General features: G+C 37.3%; 3 protein-coding genes across 3 annotated transcripts in view; 2 read left to right on the top strand and 1 right to left on the bottom strand.

Moving 5' to 3' along the window:
- The window catches only part of LOC307018383 (la-related protein 4B-like), a 58,568-nt gene extending 39,368 nt beyond the window's left edge, over positions 1-19,200 (bottom strand). Inside the window, exons 1-2 of the mRNA XM_079648613.1 lie at positions 18,655-19,200; positions 10,167-10,300 (exon numbers count right to left, since the gene is read on the bottom strand). Of these exons, the coding sequence (XP_079504739.1) occupies positions 10,167-10,247 (81 nt within the window). The 5' untranslated portion in view covers positions 10,248-10,300; positions 18,655-19,200. The remainder of the gene's footprint in view (positions 1-10,166; positions 10,301-18,654) is intronic.
- LOC307020643 (tripartite motif-containing protein 16-like) overlaps positions 1-25,000 on the top strand; it is a 282,404-nt gene that overhangs the window by 50,113 nt on the left and 207,291 nt on the right. The gene's annotated exons all lie outside the window — the stretch shown is intronic.
- gtpbp4 (GTP binding protein 4) overlaps positions 22,200-25,000 on the top strand; it is a 13,861-nt gene continuing 11,060 nt past the window's right edge. The window contains exons 1-4 of the mRNA XM_079652149.1: positions 22,200-22,355; positions 23,956-24,126; positions 24,237-24,340; positions 24,727-24,863. Coding sequence (XP_079508275.1) covers positions 22,308-22,355; positions 23,956-24,126; positions 24,237-24,340; positions 24,727-24,863 — 460 coding nt within the window. The 5' untranslated portion in view covers positions 22,200-22,307. The remainder of the gene's footprint in view (positions 22,356-23,955; positions 24,127-24,236; positions 24,341-24,726; positions 24,864-25,000) is intronic.

Genomic DNA, 25,000 nt, shown 5'->3' with positions numbered 1-25,000 from the left:
ACTTATAGTGCAGTTCTTATCAAAACTATTGTTAAAGGGTTGATCCTGAGCATAGTTTCCTGCCACTTGCATAGCATCAGCAGGTGTGGTTCAAGGTGATTAAGTATTATAAATACATCTTCTTTCAATGCAGGAAAGCAATCAAACCCACTTACACAATCTCCACTGGCAAAGTTATCAAACGGCATCACATGCAGATACAAAAAAGGGCATTTATTCAGACATACCTTCCAAACGCTAGTCGTGTTAAACCAGAGCAACCAGTGTTTTTTTTTACAGCTTTTTGCATATTGGTTTATTAATTCATGTAAATAAATAGATGGAGGAATAATCGACCAATCAGAGCTTTGTTAGCAGGTTTGAAAATGAAGACGTCAAGCAAATGCCACAATAAGCTGTTTTCAAAGCAGGGATTTTGCCGAGTCACCGCAGAGTAAACACAGGTGTGATCGATCATTAATTATAGTCCTGTTCTATAAAGAATGTGACAGACATTTCACCACGGACAATACCACGGCCCTGCCACACCTACATGGCACAGGGTTAAATATTAAAAAGGTCATAAATACACCTGTGTTTACTTTGCAAAGGCACGTCAAAATAGCTGGGAATGAAAAGCCTTGTTAAGAAGGACGACGACTTGTTTCTGTCCATTGAAGCGTTCGAGGGCTTTTCATTTGAAGACATTACAGGACAGAATAAAAGCTTCTTGATACAAAAATGATGACCGAATATACTTGTTAAAAAAGGGATTAAAATGAAAGGATATACATGAAATAAATGGTTAAAAGTAGTGTGTTGTGTGAGGTCATGATCACAACACAATGCTACAATTAGCCATGTAGCTATATATACATCAGAAATAACATTAGCAGCTGCTTTGGGAGAGAATTCAGCCAAATGTTCACTTTTTTGTATCAAACTACAATTTGAATATACTACTAGTTATACTTCTATATTGTAAGTGCTTGACATATAAAATGTATAATTATTAGATTGCATTTTATTGTACATTAGCCACTCTAAAAGCCACACCAGGGGGTTTTCTAGAAAAATATAGCATGAGGGGGCTAACGTTGCTTTAGTCAAATTACGGCCCCGCCCACTTTCCTGTGAGAATACTGCATTAGATCAAAGCGGAAAATAATCGTGTCTTCATGTCTGAAAGCTGCTGAGTCATATATTGCACCTCAAACAACAAATAAATCCAGAGTCACGGTTTCTTTACTTCTTCTACAGAAAAAAGGACAGTCAAAGAAACTCAGAAATCACGTCTCTGGCGTCTGGCGCTCTATTCGACACAATTTTCACATTATTTCTGGCAACATTTACGCGGAAAATCAGCATTTTTGTATGAGGGAACACACCGAGAGTGAGAGAGCGCACCTGTTTTAGACAAACCCCTGCACACTTATGAGATACGAGCCCAAGGCACCAAGTTATAATTAAAATTGCTGCAATACTTGTAAAGTTACATATGAATCTCACAGAACACAAGCAGCTGCATTCGGAGAAGTTGAGCATTTTTTGGTATCAGCATTTTGTGTTTACCCCCATATTCTTTCAAACAAAGCCTTTTTATATACCTGCAATTGCTCATTCACTGAATATATATGAATGCAAACAGATGTTGGATTGTTTTACTATCTACACTTGCTGTCTCACCTTTAGAAACAACACATTTCCGCCTCAGAAAGTCTCTTTTTACATCAAATTATCAAAAGCTGATGCGATCCGAATGATCTCTCACAGTCCCTCGTCCTCCACCATGTGAATTGTCCTGCAAGCTGTAGCCACCGCCACCCATTTAGCTATCGCTGATGAAAGCTTGCTGCTCGTAGACGCCGTGTCCAGGCGTCTCCCCGGCAAACTTTCAAGCGTGGTCTGCCGCAAGCGAGCGGCAGGAGCGGGGCTGTCGGCCTCAGCTGTGGGCTTGGCTTGCTGTTTAAAACACCTTTTCTTGTATCCATATCTCTCGCTAGAATCTCCCACCATCCAACTAACAACAACAACAACGTCAAGCCTTTGGGCTTTGAAACTACGGGGCGGGCCGAGGACAAATACACATGCGTTAATCGCACGTTCAAATAATTAGAGGCGTTAAAAAAAATTGCTGCTTGTTATTAACGCGTTAACTTGACAGCCCTAGTTAGAATACACTACTGTATATCCAATACTAAAACATATAAATACTTCAATATTTCAAATACTACATAGCTAATGATTAATCATTTCATACAGTCATGTTGAAATAGGAGAGCAGCTTTAGCAACAGGCTCTTCGGTCTTAATTCTAGGGAAATGACGTAAATGTATGTACTGTATGTGGGTTAGCTGTGGGTTCAAATGTTACTTCCTGAGGCTACTCACAGGTCGTTTCAGTTTCCATGATAGCTATTTAAGCTAACTACCAAAAAAGGTATTATGTTGCCTTGAACGCAGTCTAAGATGTGTGTCAACTTATTATAATGTTAGCATTTTCACTTCATTAAGAAGAAGTTGATGCTAAAACGTTAGTTCCTGTGGTCCAAAAACACCGTATGTTTCAACGTTTCCAAACACGGCACATTCTCACAGCAGCAGAGCAACATGTGGAGTCTATAAGCAATTAAAAAGAGCATTAATAAAAATACAACGACGGCAAATAACAACTTTTCTGTGAAACACACACAAATCCCCCAAAGGTATCATATATTGCCTTCAACAGCCCTTAAGCCTACTGGAATAAAAGCTATACATGTGTCTCAGAGTTAACCTATTTGCATAATGACTTCTTAAAGGAAACATTTTCAGAAATCAAAAATCAGTGTTTCAGTTCAATTCGGGTAAATTACAGAGTTTGTACTACTCCACCAGCAGCCAAACCATTTTTAAACTTTACAATTCTGTAACTACATCCAACTCATTTGCCCCTTTATAGACATGTGTTCTGGGCATGTCATGTTCGAGCCCTGAAAAACAGACTCAGGGCTTAACAGGTTCATCTTGGGAGTTTTCCTACGATTCCTTTATTCTCTGCTCGTGACCTTTGACCTCCTGCTCCTTATTTTTTTTGGATACTGTTAGCAATGTTTTGGTTCCCTGACAGATTTTCCCACAACTATAATCCCTTGTTGACTCGTATTGAGACATTAGCCCAATGGACTCTAAACCCCCCCCTTCCTCTACGCTGCCAATCTTCTTTCCGATCTCGAGCGTGTGTAAACGACGATGGAAAAAAGACAGCAGCGTGTTTCCATTTCCTAATTCTGGAGCTCTCAGGGGGAAAAAAACAATTTCCCAAGTTCCACATTCTTCCCTATTTGAGGGGGTTGATTGAAACCCATCAGGGAAACATGAGGACAAATCAGCGGTTAAGTTCAATTTAGGTCAATTAATAAGAGTTTTTACAACTCCATCGGCAGCCAAATCACCATTAATATGTTACTCATACCAATACACCAAAGTGTGTATGTTATTATACACGTTGTATATTGTCGTACAATGTGCATTTTTCCATTAATTTATTATTTTCCATTTAACTTCCTATTTTTATATAAATATCTTTTTTTGCACATTTTTACTTGACTATTCTTTATATACATTTCTATCTATTTCATGTTTTTATTGCGCATTTTGACAATACTTCTAATGTTTGTTTTTACATTATTCAACACTTTACTTTGACTTGAAATTAATATCTTTAATAGAACATGTTTTACAATAACTTTAGACGTTTATATAAATATTTTATCTGATTTCTTTTGGACATTTAACTTTAACCTCTTATGTGGATATCATATTTTTCTATTTATACTTTATTTATTTCATTTAAAATAATGGATCAACTGTCACGACCCCCAGTTTCCCCCGGGATAAATATATATTTCTGATATCGATCAATTTCCCCCTAAAAACAAGTAGAAATTTGAACCCTGGTCCAAAAGTAAGTGATTTACAAATCGCTCTGAAGCCGGAATCACAACAGTATGCAAACAAGGAGCGTTCACCCTTTCCCCTGCATCCATAAAATACTGTAAAAGCTTTTTAATCTGTCCAACACAGCTCGTAAAAACTCACCGCCCACCTTCACGTCTAAAGTCTTATTTAAAAACCTGAACCACAGTTGGTTTAGTGGCTGGCAGAGGAGGCCATTTGACTTGCAGAATATACAGTATTTGGCTGCAGGCTGGTGCAACATCCCCACCCTGCTGAACAGATTTAGCCTCGACCGACTTGTCTGAAGTGTCACATGTGTTAGCATCAATCAAATCAGCGGGTTGTGCAGCACCGTGGCAGAATCATAGCCTATAAAGCCTGTGAACATGATGAGGAGTCTGTGGTGATGTGGGCTTAAGCATCGCGCTGCCCTACTCGTAGAAAATATGTTTGTGTACTTGGAAAACATGCTGAATTTGTCTCTGAAACATGATTTATTAGAAAAATGTAATGTGTTGGTTTGATAGATACATATTTGTATTTGCAAAACGAAATGCATTTGTTGGTAGATGGTGTTTTGTATTTGCAAACCGCACTGGGTTTGTTAGTAAGGAATTTGTCAAACTTGTTTAGTTTGTTTGTGGAGTTATGGAAGGAAATTAGCTCCATATTCGAAAAGGTAGTACATTTCCTTGCAAATGTTAAATGTAGTCTATATTATTTGTTGGGGATATGACTGCCCAGAAACATCAACATCAGACACTCCCACTTTGTTAAGTTTCTACTTCAACCGTGGAATCATAACCTATAAAGCCTGTGAACAAATGATGAGGAGTGTGTGGTGATTTGGGCTTAAGCTTCGAGCTTTCCTAATGTGTAACAATTTGCAATATCTAGGTACAAAAGTGATCTGTATGTTCCTAAATCTGTTAAACATCAGAGGCCAAAAGCAAGTACATGATCACATCTTTAGAAAGAAGCATGCTCAAAAGCTCACAAGATGGACTACAGCGATATTCAAATTGCAGTAAACAAAATATGTGTTAAAAGCTAAAATAGGCCAAATTTTTAAATATAGTCTATATTATTTTTAGGGTTGAGACTGTCAAGAAACATCAACATCAGACAGGTCCACTTTGTTAAGTTTCTACTACTTTTGTTTATAAATCACTTTTCTATCAAGATCACAAGAGAGCGATATTGGAATTGCACTAAACAAAATACGTGTTAAAAGCTCAATAAGTGGTTTAAAGGTGGTTCATTTCCTTGTAAATTCAAATGATGACTTCCCAGAAGCATCAACATCAGACACACCTATTTGTTAAGTTTCTACTCCGACTTCTGTTGATTTACATTCACGCAACTTCGGCTCACAATTAATCACATTTCTATCGAGATCACAAAAGAGCAGTATTCGAATTGCAGTAGTCAAAATATGTGTTAAAAGCTAAAATAGGTTGTTCGAAATGTGGCACATTTCCTTGTACATTTTTAAATGTAGTCTATATTATTTTTAGGGTTAAGACGGCCCGGCAACATCAACATCAGACACGTCCACTTTGTTAAGTTTCTACTACTTTTGTTTATAAATCACTTTTCTATCAAGATCACAAGAGAGCGATATTGGAATTGCAGCAAACAAAATACGTGTTGAAAGCTCAATAGGTGGTTTCAAAGGTGGTTCATTTCCTTGTAAATTCAAATGATGATTTCCCAGAAACATCAGACACACCTATTTGTTAAGTTTCTATTACTACTCATGTTGATTTACATTCCCTTAACTTCGGCTCACAATCAATCACATTTCTATCGAGACCACAAGAGATCAATATTCGAATTGCAGTAAACTAAACATTTTAAAGATTTAATAGTTGGTTCGAAAGGTGGTTCATTTCCTTGTAAATTCAAATGATGACTTCCCAGAAGCATCAACATCAGACACGCCCACTTTGTTAAGTTTCTATTTCGACTTCTGTTGATTTACATTCCAGCAACCTCTGAAAACAAAGAGCAGCGATGACGAGATAAGGTTTGATCTGATGACAGACCGAGCCTTCCAGAGGAAACACTTTCCAAAATATAAGTTACACCTAGGGGCGGGCGATATGCCGATATATATCGCCGTGACGATATTAGGTCTCCACAATATGCTTTTTCAGAGATATCGTATCTATCGTGATCAAAATAAAATAAAACATTTGAAAAAAAAACTATAAAAAAACTAATCTCTAAAGCTGTCTAGTCAGGATTCAGACAGTATTGCACTTTATTTATTGTCTTGTTTGATTCTGTTGGCTTATATTTTATTATCAATAAGGTATTTATATAGTTTTTCCCTTCAGTTATGCTAAAGTCTTTTATTGCACTTCAAGTCGAAAGTTTACATTTTAATTGTTTGGCACTGACTTTTCCTCATTGATGTTTTACTTAGTTATGTTTTACCCTCCTTTCCATGTTTATTGATGTTCACTGCTAGTGCTACCTCAGGAAGTTCATTTTGATACTGAGAAGCTGTGCCTTGAAGCCATATCAAAATGTTGAATGGTTCATTCAGGGATTCATTTCAGAAATAAAACCAGCTTGAAATGCTATTTTGGTCTGTTACTCCTTTCTGTTTTAGTTCCTGTTCCCTTGTAGGTGGTTGTTCTGTTAAGTAACTTGAAAAGTAACCATAATAACCGACATGAAAAAATATCGTGATATATATCGTCTATCGTGATACTGCTTGAAAAATATATTTTTCAATATCGCCCACCCCTAGTTACACCATCAGATGTTTCCTCTCTTTGACTATGATGAAAACAATCCACTAATAGATGGTCCTTTAAATAACTCCAGACACACACATTGCAAATTAAAGAAACAAGAATGAAAACATGATATTTGAAGTTTAACAGATGTCATTTGTTCCTTGCTGCTTTTGATCAGTTTTGATCATTGTAACCTAAATATCTTTTCCTGTTCTCTTTAAGATTATTACAAGTGTATGGGTCGGGTCAGATAGTAGTTTAAACAAAACAAGCAATGTTAAAACGTCAAATTTGGCAAATGATGTTGAATAAAAGGTTTTATTTTATGTAAAAATCCTACATTTTATGCTATCAATGTTGTGTCAAGTTTTTCCCATGGATTTAAAAACATTTCATGGAATATCAATACTTTTTTAAGGTATAAATCAGAAGTTAGTGTCGGTGAAACTAGCATTTTGTCGTGCTGTTACATCCAATAATACCCGACCGCTGCTCTTTGCACGGCTGTGTTTTCAGACGTCACGGTCCAATAAGAACCCAAATGTCACGGCTGTGATCGATAGAGCTACGGCAGACTCATGAAGAGAGACGGATAAAAACGAGTCATGGTTGGTTAGCTACAGGAGTTGCTTCTTCCTGCGCTGCATGTTTCTTTACAGAGAGCTTCTGCTTTGGACATTATCAGGGTGGGAGATCAATGAGGTTGGCCTGACGCTCGTTATCAATAATCTCATTTTGAAGGGAACTGGGTGAACTTTTTATAAAGATATCATTTTTTTGACAGAACAGCAACAAGTCTCCAGCCACACAAATGTCCTTTTGCTTTGAATTCAAACCAACTACACTCTAGGGCTGTCCCGAATACCATTTTTCGGTCTCCGGATATTCGGTAGTAATCAGCAGCAAACCGCTTCAACACACGTGTATTTCTGTTTATTCACGGCATTCATTTTGTTATTCTACAGCATTGTTGTTTTATAGTTATTTGTGAATGTAAATAACCCAATTTGTGTTCTTTGAATTTGAAAAGGATATTGCATTGTGTTTGTTACTTCCGTTGCAGTTGTATATATACGTTAAGTGTAATTTGGCTTGGCTTCCTATTTTGTATGGACATGCTTTTATTTTGAAGGAGAGTTAGCGCTGTTGACAGGAAGTTGTTGTTGCTATGGAAACAACTTGACGGCGATTAACGGAGAAAAAGTCAGATCTACATATAAAGACGGAGAAAGTAAACGATAAAGTTTATGGTTAAGTGTTAGCACCCCCCGAAGAGGCACAAGCTCTTACGTTGATATTGGAGTTTTCAATAAATTCAATTTGGCAGCCGCAGTGCAGCGAATAACGAAATTGAAACCCGAATATACGCCAACGAACGAATATTCGGATATTCGGGTACAGCCCTACTTCACAAACACACTTTTGGAAACCTACCATGCTGAAGTAGGAACTGGTTGTAACTGGTTTGAAAATCAATATAAAATAAATGATTGCCAAATAAAACGATAAAAGGCTTAATTTTCAACGTTTATTTTTGTCACAATTGAGACATTTATTAAATGAACTGAAGATCTAATTGATTGAAAAATGACAGCTCATATTTCAATTGCATACAGGATGAGAGATTTTTATATTTAGTGCCCAACCTCAATGAGAATTGGCCATTTGGATACAAATAACTACAAATACTTAATGTCATTTGTAAGTATACTCATTTGTTAATGATGGGAAAATTAGGTTTGGTCTGCCAACAGTTTACTTTAATACTATTGTTTATTCTAAAGTCTGTAGAATACAATTTGTAGGCAGGGATATCACTAAATGTGTACTTTCAATAGTATTCAGCCTTTAATATATGTTGTGCTTCCTGTATGTTTAATATTGCTTTACTCTGTATTGAGATTTGAATAACATTTCAAAATGTGTGCAGCTGGAAAATAACCGACCCAAATAAATGCATAACAAAATCAGCAGGGTAACATATTGGTCTTACTATTTATAATTAGTATAATTGTACCAATATCGAAAAGACAGACTTTTTTTAAACAAGCTTGAAGATCTGCTTTGACAGTTTTAAAATCCTATAAACGGCAACAAAAAGCCAAAGGCCCCTTAACCTATTTGGGTGGCCCACGCATCCACCCCCCCCCCCCCCCCCCCAAATAACAAAATACATACAGTGACCAATCACAGGGACATTCTCCCTAAAGCAGGGGGCGGGTACATGCAGCTCTTTAAGCCCTCTACTGTGGCTCCCTTGAGCTTAGACAAAAATAGGAAAATAAAATAAAAGTATTTGTAGGACTATTTATATTTTGTTGCACGGTTGAAAATGTTTCGTATCTTGTATTTTGAGGTGATACTGTGACACATAAATAAAAAACAAAACTGTTTTAATTAGGTCAACTGAAATATGCGTCGCATCCTGCTACGGTCAGCGCCTTTTCCTCCAGGTGAATAACCTGACCCCCGGCTCGATGAGCGAACTATGGATAAATCAAAGAAAAGAAAAGTATCGGAGGAACAGAGAGGGTTTGATTCTGCGCGGACAGAGTTATCTGCTTTCAAGCAAACGATGCTGGTTTACCGGTATGTTTGATATGTGGAGAGAAGTTCTCAAAGGTGCTGCAGCCTTTACGTATTGGAGGGAAAACACGGAAGAGGAAGACAGCTGACGATCTTCAGTCATGATTCAATCAGTTAACTCTTTTAGGGTGCAATATTATGTTTTATTTATTTCAAAGTGGGTCCATTATAATTGTATTTTTTTTTTTTTCAAATGTGTAGAGGACTCCCCAAGTGCTGTGTTGATTAATTTTAAAGTAGGCCTGTGTATTTTTTGTTATTCTCCTTATAAGAGTTCTTTGTTTATTATTAGAGGTTAGCAGTTTTATATAATGTAATAAATAATAAATGCAAAAAAACCGTAGTTTGTCTGATGTAACAATATATACAACTTTATAAGCTATCAAATATGTTTTGCGGCTCCAGTCAAAAAATCTTTTTGGAAAAGGGGGCAGAATGGCTCTTTTGGTCAAAAAGGTTGCAGACCCCTGCCCTGGAGTAACTGAGTGCCTTATTCAAGGGCACACTAGTGGTGGTGTTCCAGGCGGGATTTGAACTCGCAACCTTCCGATCATCACCTCACTATCCATTAGTCCACCAAAAAAAAAAAAAATGTAATATTTTTTTTTTCTTTTTATGAGATCTATTTGTGGCGGACGATATTTAATCGCCACAAATGAATCAATGTATGGGAAACACTGGACTTATATAGTGCTTTCTAAAAACTCAAAGACGCTTTGACAGGGAAATAAAAACAAAAAAAGAAAGAAAAATACAAAAAGCGATAAACAAAAACATTTATTATGTTTTGTGAATGCACCACGACACCAAGTCAAATTCCTCGTAAGTGTTACCTGGTGATAAACCTGAAATCAGCGCATGAATGCAGGATAACATACATACAAACAAGCATCTTGGCGTGTTAAAAACTCACCAAATGAGAGTTCTCTTTTGCCTCTTGGACTTGCTGCACCTGTGGTTCAGCTACAACTTTCGTGTCCTGGTCAGAAGTCATGAGCCGTCTGCTTCTTGGCTCCTCAGGGAGAAGTCTCTGCGTCACCAAGTAAGCTACGGGAGGGCGGAGGGGACAAACAACATGAGAGTCACAATGGATGTTTATCACAGGACTTTGGCTTCATATCAGTTGTTACACGTGCACAGAGGAGAAGAGGGCAGTGGCCGATAGTGACTGGAGAAAAGCCTTCTGAGGACTGGAGGGTTGTTGTTTCATTCATATGTGGTTTGCTTAACAATTATAATAATAATACATTTAATTTACAAACGCTTTTTCAGGTGCTCAAAGATACAGTGGTGATAAAAAGCAAATAAAATAAAAATATTAAAACAGCAACACAACATAATTCACACATTAAAAGCCAGTCTGAAGAGGTGAGTTTTGGTTAGTGTTTTGAAGGTGGGGGGGTCAGTCAATAATAATAATAAACAATACAAGACAATATTAGGGCTGTGCAATTAAATCATATTTTAAATCGCGATTACGATTTTTGGCCTGCAACGATTACGAAAACAACATAATCAAAAAAAATATTATTTTGCTTTGCTAGGTTGTGACTAGAGATGTCCCGAAAAAAAAGATTCCGATCTTTTGAAAATCACGTGATCGGCTCCGATCCCCGATCACGTGATTTTCAAAAGATCGGAATCTTTTTTTTTTCTTTTTTTAAATACTTTTTTTTTTTTATTCAATGTTACAAAACAAAAATGACCATGTTCAAGTCTTAAAGTCATCCTGAGGCCTTAGTTTTGGTTTCAAATGACACAACATCATGTATGTGTTGCTTCTTTGGGGCTTGTTTTCATAGACCTGCTTATTTCTCTCAAATCTGGCAACAGAGTGGGCGCAGTGTCTAATTGTAGCAGTAAGCTAACGAGTACTGATAAGCTTTATTTTGTTTTGATCCAATGCTGCACAACTGAACTGATCCAATGCTGCTGTGAAAGAAAGAAGCTATATCCATGTTGGATAGAATATCCAATTTAAATAAAAAAATAACCTTAAGGGACAACTTGAATGCTTTTTTTTCTCTTAATGCATTGCATAAAGATCGGATCGGGAAAAATCGGTCTCGGCAAATTGTCAAAATCAAATGATAGGAATCGGATCGGGAGCAAAAAAAGGTGAATTTAATTGTATTCATCATATTTATATATGTTTAGTAGCTTGTGGAAGTGCGCTCCATAATATTTGTTGATCTTGTTTATTGGTATTTAGTATAATTTATTTGATTAATTTTTGTATTGGTTTTTCAGTTGAATGATCCGTTTAGTGTAATCAACTGTTAAAAAGATACTGTTCACATTACAATTTGTATTTGTTTTTAAAGTCAATGAATAATTGTATTTAATAATCGTGATTGTGATATTTGTCATAATTGAGCAGCCGTAGTGTGTGTGTGTGTGTGTGAAAGAAAGAGAGAGAGAGACAGAGAGAGAGAGAGAGAGAGAGACAGAGAGAGAGAGAGAGAGAGAGAGGGAGAGAGACAAGAGCTATACTCAGAGCTCTGCTGCCTTGGCTACAATCTTTCATCGTTGCTGTTGTATGATTGGTGTTTAGCTACGGTATTTAGCGTCTACAGCACCTCCGCTTTTAGGGTTGGCGTAGACCCAAACGTCGCCCGGACGTCCCCCGGTGTTGCAATAGCTAACGTTGCATTAGTAAAGCAAACGCTAATTTTTGTTTGAAAAAGGTGCAGCGGGCTTCAAACACGTTCCCTCCACTGGTTTCAATCAAGCACTAAATTTGATGTTTTCCAACCAAATACGGTTGAACTTACACTTCCCCATATTTATTTGTAAGTAGATTCGAAGATACATTGAGTTTCTGACTGCCGCTAGCTGAAGCTTGGTTGCTAGGTTACTAGCTGGGTGTTCTCCGATAGGGGGCCGGGGGAAACAAAGTTAATGATTACTGGTTCCATGTTGATTAATCGAGCAGCCCAAACATAAGGGTAAAGAATAGAGAGTATTCCAAATGTAAAACACGTTAGCAACTCAGTGGACGTAATACTGAAATAAGAAAACATGAATAAATACAAAAAAATAATAAAGAAATAAGAATACAAATAAAATCTAAAAATAAAGTTGAAAAAGTGTCGTTTAAAGTGTCTACTGATTTTGCCTCATATTTCTTGCATTATTTAACACATCTTATCTATAAAATAATGCATGCTTTAGGTAATTTAGTAACATAAAATACACATGAATACTATATAGCTCTTGTTCAAATAAACCCAATCTAACAGAACAGATTGAATGTATCTTCAAGAAACCATTCTTACACGTCTTAAAGTCCAAACTGTCTTTTGTCCGTGAAGCTGAGTGATTTATCTAAAGCACCAAGTACACGCGGGCATTGGGCCAGTGAATAATTTAGGACTCTGGAGGAGGTGACGAATGCATTTTGTTTGAAGAGGCCGAACGTATGTTTGGTAAAAGATTGAATCCTGGTTCAGCAGCTCTTACCAAAACACAGAAATGATACGTCTGAAATAAGAAAACTTTCAAGATAATGTGAGGACAGAAAAGTACAAAAATAAGCCGATCACTTTAGCTAGCGTGACTCGATGTGCAAGTATAATTGAATCAATACTAATATATAGGAAAGACAGGCTGTGTAATCAGGTTTGAAGATCTGGTTTGACAGTTTTCAAACCTATAAAACATCAACATATAAAACCCTTAACTACTTACTCTTAATTATTCTACAATGATGTCTCGTGTTTAAATATTCTGATATTTATTTAGCTAATTCTGAAAGCAAAATAACAAATCATTGCTTTCTATGTTCCTAAACTAAATTTGTTAACTGTTTTCAGACATTTCACACGATATGATAATGGTCTGTAATTATTTGATAGTAGTGCTAGTTGTAGCCAAAGCGAGGAGTAGGTAGCTTAGCAGGTTAAGTCAAAGCTGTTATTGGATATCAGAAGTTGATGTTACTTCATTAACTTCCTGTCAATCTAGTCTTTAACTGTTTCAGCAAAACTGACCATCATCTCCAAACATTTGTTGGTGCTAGTGACGTTTTTTAACATATTTTCAGCCATTTTTTTGTCTGCATTTCAGTACCTGCCGTCTAGTTGGTTAACCCTTTCCCCTACATCTGACCTAAGAGTTACGCATTAACAGATAGCAGTGACCCCAGAATCCAAACACCACTGGAGACGCTTCTGTTCTGTCCCGTTGGAGCCGTTTGTAAAGCAGTGATAATCCGCCCCAACAATCGGGGGCCTGTGTGTGACACGAACCCTCGCTGTGTTTGCATACAAAGCAGAAAAAGAATGGCATTGCTGTAAAGCTGGTGACCTTTGATCCACATACTGATCCCCATACATGGCATGTTTGTGTGTGTGTCATGCCACGGCGATGAATGGGGCTAAACACATCTCTCCATCAACGGCAGTCGGCTATCAAAACAGCTGTTGTGTAGGGCTGTCCCGAATACCATTTTTCGGGCTCCGGATATTCGGTAGTAATCAGCAGCGAACCGCTTCAACACGTGTATTTCGGTGTATTCACGGCACTCATTTTGTTATTCTACAGTATTGTTGTTTTATAGTTATTTGTTAATGTAACCCAATTTGTGTTCTTTGAAATTGAAAAGGATATCGCATTGTGTTTGTTACTTTTGTTGCAGTTGTATATATCTTAAGTGTAATTTGGCTTGGCTTCCTATTTATGGACATGCTTTTATTTTGAAGGAGAGGTAGCGCTGTTGACAGGAAGTTGTTGTTGCTATGGAAACAACGTGAAGGAGATTAACGGAGAAAAGTAATATCTACATATAAAGACGGAGAAAGTAAACGATAACGTTTATGGTTAAGTGATAGCACCCCCCGAACAAGCTCTTACGTTGATATTGGAGATTTCAATAAATTCAATTTGAAAAAAAACGGGGGGAAAACAAAAAAAACGAATAACGAAATTGAAACCCGAATAGTACTGCAACTAACGAATATTCGGGTACAGCCCTACTGTTGTGAGATAAACTAAAAAAAAAACCTGTTTGTCCGCTGAACTGTTCGTTAAACTTGCGTGACCTCCACACCATGGCTCAGCATTTAACTGAGCTAATGAGATATACTGCTGAGGTTCTGCAGAATGCATGTGAAGGTTAGGTCCAACACTTCTGAAAGAAAGTTATTCAATGACCACTTGGCAGAGAGGAGTCTTTTGTAAAAAGAAACTGAGCATCTGATCTAATCTCTGTCGGGGTTTGCAGCAGAGGAGGATGTGCATGGCATTTCTTTGTGTGTTTCAGAAACTCTATCCATCTACAGTTATGTAAAAGCTCTGTAAACTAGTTTCTCTTTTATTGGTCACTTAACAAAGAGTTATGTCCTTTTAAATGAGTCACGCAAACTCTGGGTTTAGGACGTTTTCTGTCACATAACTTGCGGGATTATTGCACTATTTCATAATTGTTGTATTTACTTGAACTATTTTTTCTGTTTGATTGTGTTGCACTGTTGGAGGAGCCTGTGAGCTAAGATTTTCATCGTCATAACTACACTGTAGCTAAGTACGTATGACTAATAAAAGCCTTGAACCTTGAGATATTTCAGAATTCACAGTATTGCTTTTAAAAACCAAGTTGTTCCTCTTGTAATCTGAAACTCCAACGGTGTATTGATGCCTGCCTTTCACCACAATGCAACAACACATTAACATAACATGAAGTTACCACCTCTTACAGACACACCAAATCTACCATGCAAAACCTAAAACAACGATAGTCTAAGTAACAAAGTCTTGGTACACCACTTGCTCTATACACACACACATTTCAAGATTAACAGTATTGCTTTAAAGAAGTGGTTCCTCTTGTAATCTGAAACTCCAACAGTGTTAACATAAGATGATTGTCAAGTTACTTGAGTGACCACCTCTTACAGACATATGCAATCTACCAAGCTGTAAAAACAACGACGATACTCCGAGTAACACAGCCTTGGTATTTATGTTAAATGGGGCGTAGGGCAATCATAAAGACAACATACAGTCTGACCTGATAAACACTGTATAAAAAGACTAACCTCGGTCACAGTACATGTCATTTCCTCTACAAACCCAGTGAGTCAATCATCACGTCTAGACGAGGCCAGAACCAAAACACACTCCTCCTGCACTGCCTCCTCTCCCGCGCGCAGAATCACAAGAGATGATTTATCACGCAAATAAGCCGGTTCGTGAAAAATGCAACGGGGGGCCAAGGGAGTTTATTTTTAGTCCGTGGGTTACCCGCTGGTGGAGGACGGTCACCAGGCGTCTTACATGTCCCTGAAGGGGGGGTGGACACACGCTGAACCACCATCTGCATCCATGGATCTATTATTACAATGAGCAGTGTTTCATTGCACTGTGCAGCATGTCATGTTACATTCCATGTTTAGCTTCTTCTATTTCCCTTGTAAATAGTTAGCTTCTCCTGCATGACTGAACAGTGCCAGATCTACACTGTAGCTACTGTACATGACAATAAACCCTTTGACCGTCCGAGCACTGAACCACCAGTATTTGCATCCATGTATCTGTTATGACAATGTTTCCCTTCGTGCCTGTTGTGTCATCGTGATGCTCTATATGTGTGTGTGTTCGTGTCTTTCATCCTTTCTTTATAACTAATTCTGCGGATGTATTGTGATTTTTAAAAAGGTGTCTATTATCATCTGCTGGATAATTAGCAATGTTGGCTAAAGTTGCCCCATTTCCTGTTGTTTGTGACAGTTGATAGATGGGGACAATGAGCAGTGTTTCATTTCACTGTACAGCGTTTCATGTTACATTCCATTTTTAGCTTATTCTATTTGTATATAGCTAGCTTCTCCTGCATGATTAACAATTGCCATATCTACACTGAAGCTACTGTACATGACAATAAAGCTTTGTTTGAACGTCCCAGAAAGGCCTCAGATGTGTTTGTATCAACTTTACAAGTCTGACACCACTGCAACTTCTACTAGAGACGCAATGCAGGCGTATTTAGAAGCTGACAGGAGAGCAAACACTCTGCAGCTCACATGCCATGCCCATGCAACAAAGACCCTCCTGCGTCGCTAGGCAGTCCAGCTTCATGGGAGCAAAGTACGGGACCAATGTGGGTAATAAATCAACACGGCATTTCACCCATAAACACACCATCATGCTATGTTTTTTTAAAGTTAACACTTGGGGGGGGGAGCAGCAGATCCATGTCTGGTTGGCTGGCTTGGAGAAGCATCAAATGAAAGATGGCGACCTCCCGCGGATTCCCCAACCCCCGAAACAAGCAAGCTAATTTAAGATTAAGACCAACTTTTAGATTAAGGGGAAATGTAGTTTTTCACTGGTGTTAGTATACAAATACACACACATGCTTTCTCCGGTTGTACAACCCAGAACAATGTGCACATCAGCTGCTCTGCACAAGCGTAATGCATTTACTATCCAATGCAGATATGTGTCTGGAGTTTATTTCGATATATTCTGTAGCCTAGAGATATTGTAGAGTATTAAAACGTATTCGGTCATTTCTTTATACTAAGTATTATCTTGATACTCTCGTGCTATATCTCTTTTCTCTGTGAATTTGCATATATTTGCTCTTAATGTTTTATTTTACTCGGGTCGTATTGTATCTTTTGAATATGTTTAACTTGTGGGAACTGCTTGAAAACACCGCTGCTGTGATAAATTAATAGCACAATTTGGGATCGATAAAGTATCTGGTGAGGTGTGTGGCGCAGTGGGTTGTGTGTTGGTGTTGGGATCAGGTGGTCACAGGTTCAAACCCCACTGCAGTCAGCATGTCGTTGTGTCCCTGAGACACTTCACCCCAAATTGCTCCTGTGGGGATTGTCCACAGTATTGAGTATGTAAATCGCTTTGGATCAAAGCGTCTAACAAGTGACATGTAAGGTAATGTATCTATGCACAAACAGAACGAAGGTAGAAGCAGTGTTTCAACCGGGCCTCACAGTTTGTTTGTGCCACTATTTACAACTATGACACGACAATATGTCTTAAAAACTGTTTCTTTTACCACATTTCTGTCAAAATCCTGTGGCCCTATGCTTAAACCCTGGCAAATATAGTTTCATGTGGCAGAGTAATGTAATAAAATGACGTTGTAAATGTTATCAGTAAAGTACAGCTATTGAGAAAAAAGTACAAATGGGTTACATATCCACATGTTTTCGGTACAAAGCTTATATGTACACATCCCATGATTAGAATACGAGTTGTTTTTTTAGGGCTTTTTATGATTGTGGCCCAGGTTTAAATGATTTGTTAGAGACTTAATTGAAAGGTAATCCAATGGAATAAACTAGGGTTACCGGTTCATTTATTTTATAGGTTTTTCTATTTTATTATCATACCTTTTACCTCCTGTGTGCCCTAACTTGTTATATCATGTTATTCTGCTAAAAGGTTTAACGTGTGGCCCGATGTGAAATTCTGGTTCTCTTTTAAATCGTGATGTTGTTGTTAAAGTACGTTCAGCTGCACCTGGTGTACGAAAAGTGCTAGTTAGCTAAAGCAGTTTCTTTAACTCACCAGAATGTCTTATATTTGGAATATTATGACCAAAAGTCCAGAAAATAGAGTTATCAGACACTAAATGATTATCTATTGTATAGTTTTTTATGTTGTATTATCATGCCTTTTACCTCCTGGTTCCCCTAAACTGTTAAACTGTCATATTGTGTTGATATGCTGCATGTGCTAAGAGTTTTTAACCCCTTGTTTTTAGGACTTTTTCACTTTGTTGCCCGGTTTAAAACACCTCTCCATCAATCAGAATGGATTGGTCCGATCTGATCGAACAGACTGATCTACTACACTTCTAAGAAACCCAAAAGCATTGTTTTTAACAGTTGGTACCACTAATTACAACTTTGACATTTACATTAAAGTGATTAAAGGACACTAGAATTGTTAATGGAGCACTAACAAAAAGAGGCCAGTCATCAGGTGCCCTTGCAGTGCCACTTGTGATGCCTTAAAAACAAAAGGTTCATTTAAAACTACCTATTTATTTACGGAAGCGGATGAAGGGCCACATTATAAATAAAAAATGTTTTGGATGTGACAAGGTGTTTTCAAAAAGTGTAGTTTTTTTTTTAAGTCCCAATTTCTCTGAGAATTTTTCATTGTTGATAATCATATTCTAATCTGAGAATTGGCCAAAATCATGTATGCTGTTGTACAGAATCAGAATTCCTTGTAAATTGAATATTTTGACCAAAAATAATTCAACAAAAAATGAGTTCTGAAGAAAAGTCAGAATTCTGAAAACATTTATCTATTTTTCTTTGACGTTTTTTTGTGTGAAAATCTACAAGATTCTGATTTTTTTTCCTCAGACTTCATTAAAGTCATATCCCACATTTTGTTTTTAAACAGTTTATTTGACTCACCTGTCAACTCTGCACGGCAATGCAAACACTCTGATGGAAGTAGTAGCAGCTGATGGTGGACTGCGGCCTTCAGTTAGCTTCCAGGCTAAATACGCAGGGTATTAAAGCTAGCAGGCTATATCGAGCACGCTAGCTAGGAAGCAACCGGCTTACCAGCTCTAAACCTCCCCACAAATACTCTTCAAATGTCAGGATGATAACTCCACGACTAGGTACAAGTGCATTGACAAAAAAAAGATGCCCCCTCCTTAAAAAACTGTCTGCAAAAACGTTCCTCGACCACCGCTAGTTAGCTTTGAGGCTAGCTAAGAGTTAGCTAGGAGGCTAACTAGCTTTCCTTATCAACTTTTGTGCGGATAATAAATGTGAAGCCGGGGATTAAATTCCACACGATTTAAACAGCAGGACGTTTTGGGTAATAGGGGAAGTCAAAAGAAACTGTGAAGAAATATCCCGAAAGCGAGGAATAAAGCGATGCTCGTCTCAAAGCTTCCGATCGATCAGACAGTCCGTAGAGAGAGGGGGGGGCGGAATAATGGAGCCGTTTCCTTTCCCTTTCGTGTGCAGAACAAAGATCGTCTATGCTGTTGTTATAGTTTGAGTTCTCAAAAAGAGGCCAGTCATTGGGTTCATCTTCCAGGCCACTTATGATGCATTAATAACAAAAATTGGGTTTAAATCTAGCTATGTATTCATGGATTAGTGTTAGGACCACATGAGATTTTGTTTTGCGTTTGACGAAAAGGAAAAGGAAAAATTGAAGTTCTGGAAAAAACTTGAGTTCTGAAAAAATTCTCTTAGAAGTCAGAACTTTTCATGTTAATCTAATCCTCTTCTGTAAATAAATAGCTAGTTTTAAATTAACCTTATGTTTTTAAGGTATCATAAGGGACTCATGTGGCCCTAGTCCTCTTCTGCATTTATTGACCATTTAGCAACTTTGAATATTGAGTTCTGAAGAAAAATCTGAATTCTGAAAACATTTTTTTCTTTTTCTCCAAGAATTCATTCTGACATTAAAGTCTGAATTGTGTTATTTTTACTTTTGGTCACCTCTCTCATGTGGCCCTAGTCCTCTTCGGCATTTATTGATTAATTAGCAACTTTTAATATTGTTTTCTGACTGTTTTTCTAAACAGAACACTAACTAATGGACCCATAGATGGATTACAGTCAGAACTGGTTTACAAGGTACAGGCTGAGGGGCAAACAGTGATGGGCCCCCTGGCATTCACCCACAAAGGACACCCAAAGTAAGAGACATGTTTATACGAATATATAAGAAAATATAAGACACACAAAACCGTCATATGTTCCTGTTGCCCTTTGCTTACATCCTGACAAATCTAGTTACATGCAGAGGTGGGAGAAGTACTCAAAATCTTGTGCTTGATTAAAAGGACCAGTACTCAGATTTTGTGCTTGAGTAAAAGTAGAAGCACTCAGATCTTGTACTCTAGTAAAAGTAGAAGGACTCAGATATAGTACTTGAGTAAAAGTAGAAGAACTCAGATATAGCCTAGTACTTGAGTAAAAGTATAAGTACTCAGATCTTGTGCTTGAGTAAAAGTATAAGTACTCAGATCTTGAGTAAAAGTATAAGTACTCAGATCTTGAGTAAAAGTAGAAGTACTCAGATCTTGTACTTGAGTAAAAGTAGAAGCACCAGAGGGTAGGAATACTCTGTTACAGTAAAAGTCCTGCATTCAAAATGTTACTCAAGTAAAAGTAGAAAAGTATTCTCATCAAAATATAGTTAAAGTAGCGACAGTAAAAGTAATCATTGTGCAGATTGGTCCATTTCAGAATAATATATATGATGTGTTTTATATTGATTGATCATGAAAGTGTTCTCAAAGCTGGTAAAGGTGCAGCTAGTTTGAATGACTTTGTATACTGCAGGGTAGCTTGTGGATTTACTCCAGGTGGAACTAAAGTCTGATTTAACACTTGATTGAATTTCACATCATTCATCCACATCTGTAAAGTCACTAAAGGGATTAAATACATGTAGTGGAGCTACAGCCATGATGCAAAAAAACCTTTATTTTTTGTCATATTGTTTGTACACCATTGTAAAACATTACATTATTTCTAAAGTACTCTTTACAACCTGTAAACAATTGACAGATTTGTGTACGTCAAAGATGAATTCATCAGAGTGAGACCTCTTCGTTTTTCCTCTTCTCTGGTGCAGCACTGACCCTGAAGCTGTCACACAGTGTAGAAGCCCCGCCCCTTTCTCACAGCGGAGCGTCCTTATTGGTCGAGACTGGCAATGGGCGCACGCGGAGCCACTCGTGACCGCTGGTAGTGGGCGTGGCCTAAAGACACAGGAGCTCGCTGATTGGCTGCTTTCTTCATCTCCGCGGATCACAACAAATATGGACTGCAGATAGTTCCGGGTGACATTTTACTACTTACTTTTTCAGACTGTCAACAAACGACATAAAATGACTTAAAACCACAAATGAATAACTGATACTTGTTATAACGAGTTTTAACTCATACATGTTAGTCGTCTGAGCTCTGTTGTTGTCCAAAAACTATTAATAACACATTAATGAGTCACACCGCCCCAATTACTCACTGGAGCACAACATGTAGATTAGTCCATCGCTTAAAATAGTCCTCAACAAATGGACTAGGATAGATGTTCCCAACACTTTCAGATCATATTTCCAAAATGTGCTGGATCAAATCTCCAAATGACCAATTCCCTCTGCAGATACCAATAATGTAAAGACCACATTTCCTATATTGTGATTCCCTTTATCTGGTGCAGTCTAAAACAACAGTGCTGAAATAACTAACAATTATATAATGTTTTGTTCAATTAAGAGATCATAAGATATTATTTACCCAATGCAAAACAAGCTTGTCAAGACTAAACACCTAAAAATACAAGTTACACAGGCGACGAAAGTTATATGCTTTTCAATAATAAAATGGTAATAAAATGGCTTTATGAAATTGATAGATTTGTTAATTAAGTTTTGGCATTTCTCTCTTAGAAAACAGTTAACATGATAATTTTATATGTGGAAATACAAGAACATTTTATTTAAACTGTTTTAGAGAGTTTTTTTTCTTTCTATTGACGTGTTTTTATTATTTTCTATGCACTATTTGTATCAATGATGTTAATTAAATACATAAAAACCCTGTCTTTATAATGCAATGCAGTTAAACTACAGCACAAACTACATGTATTCATCATCATGTTTGGTTGGATGAGCGGGGGAACAAATGAACTGTATTTTTGAATAAAATGTAGTTATAAAGACAATGAATATAAATAGAAAACAATGTAACATTCATAACATCTGAAGAAACAGATACAAATAATGTTTATCTATTTTAATATGACAGATCTGTACGATATTGTGCAGGCATTCATTAATGAATTTATGTAATTATTTATTTTAATTTTAATTTATTATTATTATTATTATGTATTTCACTTGTTTATGAATTATATTTCTAAATAATTTCTAACAGTAATGTGACGTTTTTGTTCATGTAGTACCTGCAGTTGGCCGTTAGGGGGCGATGTTCGGAAGAACTCACCATCGTGTTTTTCAGCGTCTTTTCCGCTTTTAACGGAACGGTCCTTTCCCCTAGCGTCAGCGGACCCCAACGTGTCCGACAAAATGTCGCTTTATAATTTCAAGAAGATTATGGTGGTTCCCACCGCAAAGGTACGTTTTATTCCTCATGTTTAGCCTGTTAAAAGAAAGCTGTTTCTCCGGCTGTGTTTCTGAGTGTTGAGAGGCAGAGGAAGATGTAAAAAACATGGAGGTTCTCTTTGGAGGGTAAACACGTGTCGAGCTGCTGAAAAGAGACAGTTTCCATACAACGTTAATTATGTGTTTTTTAAATTGGTGTTCAAAAGAGGAAAGGGTTTTGAGGGATAACACAGTGAATCTGGACATAATTAAGAATATAAAAGGCTGTTTATGTCCTGTTAATGACATGCGATTCACCAAACTCCATTTAATAATGGAGTTAATTCTGGATATTGGACAGTTTTTTCCTATAAAAAGGGAAACTTTATCATATAAACTTTGTTGTCATTGCACAGAGTACAAGTACTAGGACAACGCAATGTGGTTAGCATCCAACCAGAAGTGTGTTTTATATATACACGTGACAGTATTGACATTAAGAACAGAATAATCATTACAAACAGCGGTGTAGAAAATGAATACACTATTACAATTGTATAAATAAGACAGTATAATACCGACACAACACAGAGTAAAAAGGAATATATTATGGACTGTTTGTTATTTTTGAAATACTAAGAATAAATCTGAGTAGGCCATATAGTTGTTCTGACAGATTTATAAATACAGAGAAGTGCAAAAAGCAGCATAAATCAAGCTGTTCACTTCCATTTAAATACCCTGTCCATATTGGGAGTTGTGGTCCTATAAGTTAGGCTGACAACAAAATAAATGCCTTTTGATTTATTACTTGTATGCCGAATTGACAAGTAGACTTGGTTTATTCATATCAGTGATTTAAAATATTGTTGTGACGTTTCTGATTTGGCTGACAATCAATTTTACATTAAATTGAATGATTTGTTAATGAAGTGCGGCATTGCGCTCTCGGAAAACAGTTAATATGATTTTTCTTTGTGGAAATGCAAGATAATTGCATGTTTTTAATGAATATATGTTAAGTAGTTGTTGTTGTTGTGCATGCTTCAGTATTGATATATATGCTATACAAATAATTGATTCCCCGATTAAGAGATAATACAAGAAAATCGCGTGTTTTTGTGAATACAGGTTAAGCAGTTGTAGTTGTGCATAATTCAGTATCTATATGTGGTGTGTAAATAATTGATTACTTGATTAAGAGATCACAAGGTATGATTTATGATTCCATAAGGGGGTCAATAAAGGGTCATTTTAATTTACCCAAGGGAAAAGGAAGGTGGTTATTGGTCTCTTGGAAAACAGTTAACATTATGATTCTCTGAGGAAATACAAGAAAAATAACGTGTTCTTGTGGATACATGTTAAGCAGCTGTTCTGTATCTATATGTGGTGTGTACATAATTGATTACTTGATTAAAAGATCACAGGGTATGATTTATGATTCCATTAGCGGGTCAATAAAGGTTCATTTAATTGACAAAAGGCAAAAGGAGTAAGGCAGTGAAGACCTTGATACTCATCTTGGGCATAACATGAATGAATGGCTTGTTAATCTGGCTTCAGATAAAGACAATAATAAAAAGTTATGTCCAATCATTTCTAACCTTGCATACTGTGTTTCTCTCTGCAGGATTTCATCGACATCACTTTATCCAAAACTCAAAGGAAGACCCCCACTGTGGTGCACAAGCACTACCAGATCCACCGCATCCGTCACTTTTACATGCGAAAGGTGAAGTTCACGCAGCAGAGCTACCATGACCGCCTCTCGCAGATCCTCACCGACTTCCCCAAGCTCGACGTAAGTCAAGAAGCTCTCGCATTCATTCTAAATAACCATCGTTTCCTATTTGTCTGGAAACGTATAAAAGGTAGTTTGTGAAATGTGATCATTTGCCATTTGCTCTTCAGGACATCCATCCGTTCTACGCCGACCTGATGAACGTGCTGTACGACAAAGACCATTATAAGCTGGCTTTGGGACAGATAAACATCGCCAAGAACTTGATTGATAAGTAAGTTTGTCTTAAATGTTATCCTTTTTTTGTTTTGCATGTTGTTGCATATAGTTAATGTCCTTGTTTACATGGTCCGCTGCCAAAAACAGTCCATTTCCAGCCCTGCTGCTTCAAACAAGACCCTAAGCAACTGAGGTTTTACAGTTTGGTCTGATTGAGGGACCAGGGATTGTAAAGGTGCCCTAACATGATGCCAATCCAGATGTTTCCCCCTAGTTATCCTTAATGTAGATCGGGCAGAATATAGTTTGTTTAGTTTGGACACTTTTGTTTACTTTTCTGTATTCACCACGACACCAAGTCAAATTCCTCGTCCGTGTCAACCTACCTGGTAATAAACCAGTTTCTGATTCTAACTGTTTGTTTGTGTTTAACCCCCCCAGTGTTGCCAAAGACTACGTGCGTCTGATGAAGTACGGAGACTCTCTGTACCGGTGTAAACAGCTGAAGAGAGCGGCGCTGGGTCGCATGTGCACCATCGTGAAGAGACAGAAGTCCAGTCTGGAGTACCTGGAGCAAGGTAACAGAGGACTCATGTCATGTTTCTGAAACACTGTCACTGGGGCGGGTTAGTGACTATGCAATATCATTTTGAAGCTTGTTTGGTGGATTCGAATTCTGCTTTAATTTCACCTGTTTTTGTGGCGTATTCATAAA

The sequence above is a fragment of the Notothenia rossii genome (assembly GCF_949606895.1).
Source record: "Notothenia rossii genome assembly, chromosome: 9".
NCBI lineage: Eukaryota > Metazoa > Chordata > Actinopteri > Perciformes > Nototheniidae > Notothenia > Notothenia rossii.
This window is presented reverse-complemented; position numbering and strand designations above follow the sequence as displayed.